The sequence below is a fragment of the Psammomys obesus genome, unplaced genomic scaffold, assembly GCF_907164565.1.
Source record: "Psammomys obesus unplaced genomic scaffold, mPsaObe1.curated_primary_1811, whole genome shotgun sequence".
Taxonomy (NCBI): domain Eukaryota; kingdom Metazoa; phylum Chordata; class Mammalia; order Rodentia; family Muridae; genus Psammomys; species Psammomys obesus.
Genome location: NW_026596440.1, coordinates 6,436,795 through 6,445,905, shown reverse-complemented (window position 1 = coordinate 6,445,905; position 9,111 = coordinate 6,436,795). Strand labels below are relative to the sequence as shown.

General features: G+C 46.7%; 1 protein-coding gene across 10 annotated transcripts in view; it reads right to left on the bottom strand.

The window, feature by feature from the left end:
- Nucleotides 1–2,114: 2,114 nt before the first annotated feature.
- Nucleotides 2,115–9,111, bottom strand: part of Cdc14b (cell division cycle 14B) — an 82,051-nt gene continuing 75,054 nt past the window's right edge. For 4 of the 10 annotated variants that reach the window (XM_055598022.1, XM_055598019.1, XM_055598029.1 and 1 more), the window contains exon 14: nt 5,187–8,621. Coding sequence is in view for 7 of the 10 variants with exons in the window: in XM_055598019.1 (XP_055453994.1) it covers nt 8,585–8,621 (37 nt within the window). In the remaining 3 variants the exon portion in view is untranslated. Of the gene's footprint in view, nt 2,620–3,395; nt 3,460–5,186; nt 8,622–8,916; nt 8,980–9,111 lie in introns of those variants that run through there. The other 6 variants (XM_055598020.1, XM_055598028.1, XM_055598018.1 and 3 more) reach the window with 4 other exon arrangements.

The following is a 9,111-nucleotide window of genomic DNA, read 5'->3' as shown; positions in this document are numbered from 1 at the left end:
CAAGGCTGTATTGAGTCACTGTCAGACAGCAGGCAGCGGGCTTTTGCACAGGGGCCACTTTACTGACCTGATAGGGAAAATGGATATAATTTTTGCAGAAGACAGAAGGACAGAAGTCAAGGGCAGAGAAGGCCATTAGCAAGCTCATTCTGCATGGATGGACACCTCCCCCACCCCACCCCCAAAAAAAGATCTAAGCTCAAAGTTCCCTGCCAGTCTCCTACACATGTCAGGGGTGGGCACCTCAGCCCACCTTCTGGCTGGTAACCACATCAAAGAAACCTAAGTCTTTGTGGGAGGCCAGGCAGGGGTGGCCTGACTGTGTTACCTCTGAGCTGAGGGCCCACGGTCTGTCAGACATGGCCTGCTAAAGGAATTCTGGTTGCCCAGCTGACATGATCATGAGCCATGCCAACATGTCTAGCTAGGAAAGCATGGCTGGCTATTTCCTGTGTCTCCGGATGGATGATGACTTGAGGCACGTGTGACCTGGAAGCTGTGGCTGTGTCAGGGCTTCAGCAGGTCTGGACACTTGGCCGGGCTAGGCTGTAAAGTAGCTACAGCCTAACATCTTTGCTGTTCCCAGGCAGGCCAGGCGCACACTGTCCCGTTCTTCCTCAGTTCCTTGTGGGGTGTGAGCAAGGCTGGAGCATCCAGACCCTGCCTCAAGGTGGGGCATAAATGCTGTCCACTGCAGGCTTACCATGCAGTACCGAGAAGAGGCAAGGTCTGCCCATGTTTCTCTTGCTGCCTCCCACCCAGCTTCCTGCCAGGGTCCAATCTTCTCCCACTGGGCCCAAGGCCACTCAGGTAGCCTGGGACAAATTTGAGGGGACCACAGCATTGAATGCTTGACTGAGCACAGTCCTATAGTCATCTATGCTTATATGGTAAAGGAAAGGATTAAGAAAATTAAAAGGGGGCTGGAGAGATGGCCCAGAGGTTAAGAGCACCATCTGCTCTTCTAGAGGTCCTGAGTTCAATTCCCAGCAACCACATGGGAGGCTCCCAACCATCTATAATGAGATCTGGTGCCCTCTTCTGACATGTAGGTATATATGCAGACAGAAGACTGTATACATACTAAATAAATAAATCTTAAGGTCTACCTGAAATCATCCTTACATAAAGATGAAAGTGCAGAACTCCTGATAACCAAAGTCCTCCACAGCTTTCCATTTCCCTTAGGGCCACCTCCCCTCTGCAAAGCACCATATCCTGACCCATCAGAACTGCAACTGAAAGGAAACAGTACAAGCCAGACCCCACAGGCACGGGTGCCACCACTGAGCTCCAGTTGTACCTTTCTCAGGTACCTGGGCTTCTTTGAAGTCTGAAGGACGGCCCTTCTGCCTGTGGCAGGTGTGTAGGGGTCTTGATGGAGGACATCTGCCCTGTTGCCGCCTGGTCACCCACAGGCAGGTAGCCAGAAATGAGAAGATGACAAGGCAGATAAAAGATCTGGCCTGAGCCCCGTGTCCTAGAGACAAAGGACCATTATGTGCCTCCTTGGGACAGAGGAATCCCTGGAGTATGTGTGGGATGCTTTGGTTTTAGCCACCCCAAGGGCCACTACCAGGGAGGACCTGAGGTAGACTAGGGCCAAACTCTGCTCCCCACAGCCCTGAGGGTGGCTCCAGAGGCCGCTGCCCCAGCCATCTCTCTGTCTCCTCCTGTACCAGAACTTTTGCTCGGGACACAAGGCCTGGTAACAGAAATGTCCCTAACCCTGTGAGGCTGGCAGGTCCACTCAAGAGGGCAGAGGGGCAGATGCCTCCAGAGCACTTTCCAGGAATACCCATTCCTGATGGCTGTGTCACTGGGAACCCAGAAGCGTGTCTGTCACTCGGATAATGAGGAGGCGTCAGCACCTATACAGACTCTGAGGGCATCCCTGAGAGTTGTCAAAAGGCACCTAAAGGCACCAAGGGTACTTGTGTGTACCAATGGCCCACTGAGACACTAGCTGCTGGCCTAATGTTACAGCAACAGTATAAGTCCCAGGTGCTCAGGAATGCATATTGATAATGAATAGCATCATGGAGAAGTTTTCAGAAGGGGAGAGATGGAAGAAATAAAACACCAGGCAGACTAGGAAGGACATGAACCATGACTGATATGAAGACACTGAGCATCCTTATAATGCCTTAGGGTAACAGGCAGGTAGGTGTGGTACACCCCAGTGGTGCCCCCAGGCCTACTGTGTACCTGTGAAACCAGCCACAGTGCTGGCAAAGTTGAAGGTCCTTTGTCCCACCCAGGAGGCATTCATTCACCAGGCTTAGAACTGAGCAGCTACCCCAGGGTTTCAAATTGGCCTCCTTCTCACCCACTAACAGAACTTATGTGACAACTAGTGGAAATGCTGGAAGAACGAGACAGACACGTTTGCCTGGTAGCTGAGGCACCAGCCTGGAGAAAAAAAACAAAACAAAACAAAACAAAAAAAGCAAACAACAACAACAAAAAAAACACGCTTACATTGCACAGGGCTAGGATTGCCAGTAAGGAGAGCAACACCGCAGTCAGGAGAGGCTTCCAGAGGGCTAGGCCGTGCGGATCCCAAGCCACATCAAAAGCCGGTCTAGAAAGGTTACAGCCCGTGATAGCCAGCCATCACTGGAAAAGGAGGAGATGGTTAAGCTGTTCTTAAACCTGTTCTCATCCCCAGCCCAGAGCGCTGCACTGCGCTCATGAGAAGGCCAGGCCAATGAGAACCTTGGAGGACTGCCACTCCAGATGAGACAAGCCCCAACAGTGGCCGCCACTGGCTCCCCTTCCCATCCTGTCCTGCCAACCCCAGGACTACCTACGGTGTTCCCTGGAAAGACACCTAGGATCAGGCAAGAAGGCAGCTGGCTAGACAACCTGAGGCCACCCTGGAACCCCAGCCCTTGGAAGCTCTGCTTCTCCACTGACTCTCAGTGAGGGCTTTTCCCTTTCCACTAGCCTTTGGCCAGAGCAGAAACAAGGAATCCTTATCTCAGAGGGGTCCCTAGAGTATTTGGCAGCTTCTTTATGATACTTTTAATAAAAGCTCTATATGCACTTAGCCATTCGGGGGGGGGGGGGCAGCAGGACACCCTGACATTGGCAGAAATGGGGGAGGAGGGGAATGGGGCTGTCCAATGGCTGGGTACCTGGCTGGCACTGAGGAGTGGCCGGAGCTATACCAGACACCCTGCATCCTCTAGAGTCCTACACAAGGAAGAATTGTCCTATCTGAGATTTGTTTCATAGCACACTCCCAGGTTGCATCTCCTCCTCCCCCTCGGCCTTCTTTTCCCGCCCAGAGCCTTGCCTCTGTTTAAAGTGTCTGCTCTGTGGGGCACTGGTGAACACCGCTAGCAGGCAGCCCTATGAGGTCTGGCCCTCCAGGCCAAGGGCTTCCTTACCTGGCCATTTCCGTATGGACAGAACATTGGTCATCCAGGAGCTGGTCAGAGCCATGCAGACTGGCTGACAAAAAGATGAGACTTAGTTAGAAGCAAGGTACAGCAGCTGGTATGGTACAGGGCAACACATAAGGATTCACACACATTTTCCTCCCACAATAGAAATAGGGTGTCAGCCACCAGCAATAAAACAATTCAAATCTGGACGATGGAAGAAGAGACCCCATGACCTCAGTGCTGGGGCCAGTACCCTGCTATTTCACTAACCAGCTCCCCCATGTCCTAACAGCTGCTAATAGGAGCCGTTAACATGCACTTGAAAAACAACAATTTTCTTTTTTTCAAGACAGGTTTCTCTGTGTAGTCTTTGATGTCCTAGACTCTCTTTGTAGACCAGGCTGGCCTTGAACTCAGATATCTACCTGCTTCTGCTGCCCAAGTGCTGGGATTATAGGCGTGTATCACCACACCTGGTTAATATTTTTTTTATTTGAATATTACAGATATATGAGTATATGCCAAACTCGTGCACTGAGCAGCCCCTGGTATTAACTCACACCATACCCTGGCAGGAATATTGCCGTCCCCATCTTACTGAAGCGAAGACCACCTAGGCAGGCTGCCTCAGCCCAATCAACAAGTTTCGTACACCAGAGTCTGGGCTCTGGATCATTCTCAAACTGCTCCTCCATGCAGGATATAACTCAGGCTTGAAAACCGGCTTGGCTTTGTAACAACTGTACTCATGTGCTGGGGTGGGGCCTCCCTCGGAGGGCTGAGGACAGGTCCGTGGGGCCAGTTCTTTCTTTCCATCCTTATGTGGGTTCTAGGACAGAACTCGAGTCACCAGGCTGTGTGATAAATGCCTTTACACCTTGATGCACTTTCATTATCTTTCTCTCATAACCCCTTAGCCAGGCCTCTGAACAAGCAAAGACTTACCTGCTGTGGGCATATTTCTACCTTCAGGCAAAGACAATGTGAGCTAATCACACTCGGCCGCAAGAGATTACCAAAAATATCAGAAATGGGGACCATAATCTACCAAAATCAGTCTTTACTTTTACTTCACTTCTGCTAAAAGCTACAAAGCTACTTATGCAAATCTGTGTTTCATGTGAAGGGGGCACTTTGCATGCTACCTTCTAGGGGGGATTTCTTCACCCACACTTCACTTAGGAAGCAAACAGACGTACAGGCCAAGTATTTGTGTGCTGACTGGGCCGGACAGCAGGGCTCTGGGCCACAGAGAAAGCAGATAACTCGGGGAGCTGAGACATCAGATGTAGAGGGCTTTCCTTGAGTCCTGCAAGCCATGTGGCCAAACTGCAGATCATGATCCATGGATCTTGAGCCTTATTCTCTCCTGTCCATCAAATCTCCAAGTTGTTCAAGCTGGCACAGAGGTGTATATAGAGTGATTCCATAGCGGATTCACTGATTCACTCACTCACTCACTCACTCACTCACTCACTCACTCAAAATTCAAGATCCTTAAAATTCAAGTCCTGAAGCCTTAACCCCTTTACCTTACAGTTGGCTACACCTGGAGACAGAACCTTTAGAGGCAAAGGTAAAATGAGACCATCAGGGTGGCCCTAATCTAGTCTCATCAGTAACGTAAGACCAGGGATGAGCAGGTTCAGGGTAAAAGGCCATGTGAAGTCCAATGTCCCTGGTGACATCTGGGTCTAATGCTTCATGCTCTGGCACTAAGGGAATATATTTTTCTTACTTTGGCCACCCGAATGGCATGCTCAGTAAGTGAATGCAATAAGCCAAAAGACCGTTTAATGTTTTTAATTATATGATTGTAAATTATACAATTTCTACTATTTAGTACTTTGTATAAAACTATTTTTACAATACACAAGATTTTCAAATGCAACAAGAAGTATCAAAAACTACATATGTGCTAAGTTTACAAGCTATGGCGAAGCTTTTATCTTAAAAATACCTTCAGGAGAATAAACATCCAACCAGTTCTCTCAGCTTTAAAAAATATGGTTAGAATATACAATTTAATAAAATATCAAGACAATGACCAAATACTGACTCATCAGTTCCATTTTAAAACTTCACTTAATTTGTACACGAGTATACAATAAAATCTTCAAACAATGGATGTAAAACTGTAGTACTTTATCCTGACAGACATGTCTATCCACAGTGAGTTCATTGGATCATTAAGGAGGTAATTTCGTATACCATATAGGCAAGTCTTTTAAACAGATCTATAGTACTTCCACTCTGACATGAGAAACACTCAGATTTAATGAGAAATGCAAGAGCAGTAGCTAATGTCCTCACTAGGACATTTTGGTGGGAGAGAAACCTTAAAGAACATAGTTTGTTTATTTGTTTGGAACTCGCTCTGTAGACTAGGCTGGCCTTGAACTCACAGAGATGATGGTGGGTACCTGCCACCATCATCTTGCTAAAAAAAAAAAAAAAAAAAAGAAAAAAAAAGTTTTAAGGTTTTTGACCAACTGCTTTCCAATACAGTAAGAATGTGTAAAAATACATACATGAAGAAAAGCAGCTGTTACTTATAGAACACATACCAAATTAACAAACACTTACATGTCACAGCTGTTCGGGCTAAGAGAGACCTAAGGAGTTCTAGGCACAAACTACCCAGAAATCTGGAAAGGCCTGCCAGACCTCGTGAGAACATTTGGGAAAGCCTCTATGACCTGTCAGGGCCCAAGCCAAGAGGTAGAAGCCACCCCTGAGAAAGGAGCAGTAGGGCAGGGCAGGACAATGGATAGGGGCTAGATTTGGGGAATCAAGTTAAAGCTGGGAAGTTCTGAGGAAGAACAGCAAATATTAGACAAATACTGCTACCCGTGAATGTGGTGCCACCCATTCTTGCCTCAAGGCCTGAAAAGTTCTGGTTGGACCTCAGAATTTCATTACTTCATCGTAAGTCCTGAAGCCCAGCTTTGCAGACATTCCTCTCTTGGACTCAGGATGGTCTGAGTCTCCAAAAAAGATTCAAGGGCACCTATAAATACACTTTTTTTTATTTTAATTCTGCTGGAAGAGGACTTGATGTACTTACAAAGCTATTCAAAGTTCTTAAGGTAAAGGGGCCCCTCCATCCAATATTCACTTGTGCTCTGTAGCAACAGGTTCTTCTACCCCAGAAGTTTCCAGGTAGTTGTATTTGGGAAGGGGTTGTCCACTAATTCCCGGCAGGTGGGATCTTCCTTTAGTCTGACCCAGAGGTTTCTTGGATGTTGGATGTCACTAGTCAGTTGCTACGCAGTTCACTCCAGTGCTGTTCCAGCATCAAGCAGGTTTTCCTGGGGACATGTCCCCACCAACTCATTTCCTAAGTAACTTCAGCAAGAGAGTTAAATACAAGGAATTTTAGCAAGAGCCACAGTGGCAGCACTGCTAGCTGAGTGGGGATGCCCACACAAGAGGCGCTTTTTAAAAAGCAGTGTGGCCATCACCAATGCCCAGGCAGTTTACTCCCAGACAGGCTAACCACAGGTCACAATGGGCAGGCCTCGTTCACTCATCCTGACACATGAGGACAAATCCAGCTTAGTTCAGATTGACGGAGAATCCTAGGTACCTGGCCTAGCTTGTTCAGAGAAGGAAGACCAACCATGTCAAGTTATTTCAGACTCAGGCACAGATTGATTTAGCATTATCTATAAATGAAATGTTTGTCCTTTTACCTAGATCTTAAGCCTGTTCATCTCCAGGGCTAACAAGTCGTACCTCAACTGCCTTTCTCCCATATTTGAAAGCTATGTGATGTCTAGGGAGGGGCTCTTTGTGTGCATTCACACTGACCACCTCAGGGCCCCCACCCAATGCCAGCCAATGCAAGCTGAGGGTGGAAACACTGCAGTGGGGGATGCCATTCACCAGACTTTAATCTGTCCGAAACAGCTATAGAGAAGGCAGCTCCCCAGGTGGCCTGCTCACTGACATTCATCTGTTTTAGGGAAGGCATTGGCTCTCAATGGCTTTCAATACTGCATTTCTCCAGTCTCCAAACTGGGGGAGGAAAAACCATTATCCTTTATTGTGGAAGGAACCAAGACAACTGTGAAATGTTTTCTAATTATGGGCTCTGTCTTTTTTTTTTTTTTTTTTTTTTTTGGGTAGCAAATAAACTCTGGTTTTGTGATCGCTTCATGGCACGGGTGCTGCTGGCTTCCAGCAGTGGTGAAGAGAGAAGGCACACTACAGTTTCTAGTCGTATTCCCTAACCAAAGGCAACAGTGAGTTCTCTTATACAAACAGCCCAACTCCAGAAGCAAGTGATTGTCACTAAAATCAAACTGTGAATCACAAGGAAAAAAAAAATTCCACAGCATTACAGAGAAAATCTCTACAAAGGGCTAACAAATTTGTTTTTAAAGCCACCATTATTTAAGTTGGTTTTCCAAAGACAAATGTTAGTGTTGCTATTTGGTTTTGATGTAATGGAGGAAACACAATTATAACATGACTGAGCAACCCAATAAATCTTCATCCTAAAGGACACAATTACGGCAACCTTACGGCAACCTTACGGCAACGTTCTCTAGCAAGTTTTAGATAACCACAACAACGCACAACAGTGTTCAAATGCAGTGTTCACAGATTGTTAGTAAAGCACTCTTTGGTGAAAGACAAGCAGCTTGGGTACTTCACACAATGAACATCACAACAGTATTAACAAGAGTAAAGTGAAACTGATTGTACCGAATCGTGTCTTAAGACGGAGGGTACCACCAGGAAGATATTCATCTCCCTTCATCTTCATAAACTGCATGATGGGAATCACAGGCTGAACAAAAATAAACACCTAAGAGACCTCCATCAGATCCTCCACTCTTCTGAAGGCAGCAGCAAACACGATTGCCATCACAGGACACACATGTGCCACACTCACCAGTCACCGCTCTGGTGCCAGAGGGCAGGGCATTGACACCTGAGACTAAAGTCACAACAGCAGCTTTTGTCCAACTTGAGATTACAAAAAGGAGAGTCAGGCCCTCAAATGCTTCAAGTCAGTGAGTAGTTGAGAGGCCAGTGACATTTTCTTCATTGAATGAACTTCTGATGTGGAAAGAAACTAAGGCCATTGTAGTATCTGTTTTGTTCTCAGATCGATTGGCTAAATCCTGTTGCGTTTTTCTGTTCCTAGTCTTCCCTGGAGTGCTGGTCACTGTTTTTTTACTTTAACGCAAGACTGTCTTAGTCCTTGAAATGGCTGGACTGAGGAGAAAAAAAGAAAGATTTACCATGAAGATTCTAAAGTGTTCCAGAAGGAATTTTAAAAGACAAGGAAGGTACCATAATGAGAACATTGACATGCTAAGAAGTATACATTTGGTGTAATTTTAATGATGTTCTTTTAAAGAGACAGTACAACGTCAACCAAAGAGACAAACACGAGAGAAGAGCAAGGCAGAGAAAAGGCCACATTTTGTTTAATGGGGAAAAAAGGCAATAGAAAGAAACAAAATAAACCAAGACAAGCAGACAGGGGCAGCAGAGCAAGGGAAGGTACCATAGCGCCAGCACGGGCATTTGCTGCAAAGCACTCCTCCTCCTTTCCCTCCAAGGAGCCAGGCTGTAGGGAAAGAGGAAAGAAGGAAAAGAGAAAGAGGGGTTACTGGGTGGTTTCAAGCTAGAATTTGGTCACAGAAAGAGTTCCGGCTCCTCAAGCAGTTTCTAGTTTGGGCTCCAACTTCTTGGAGCACTT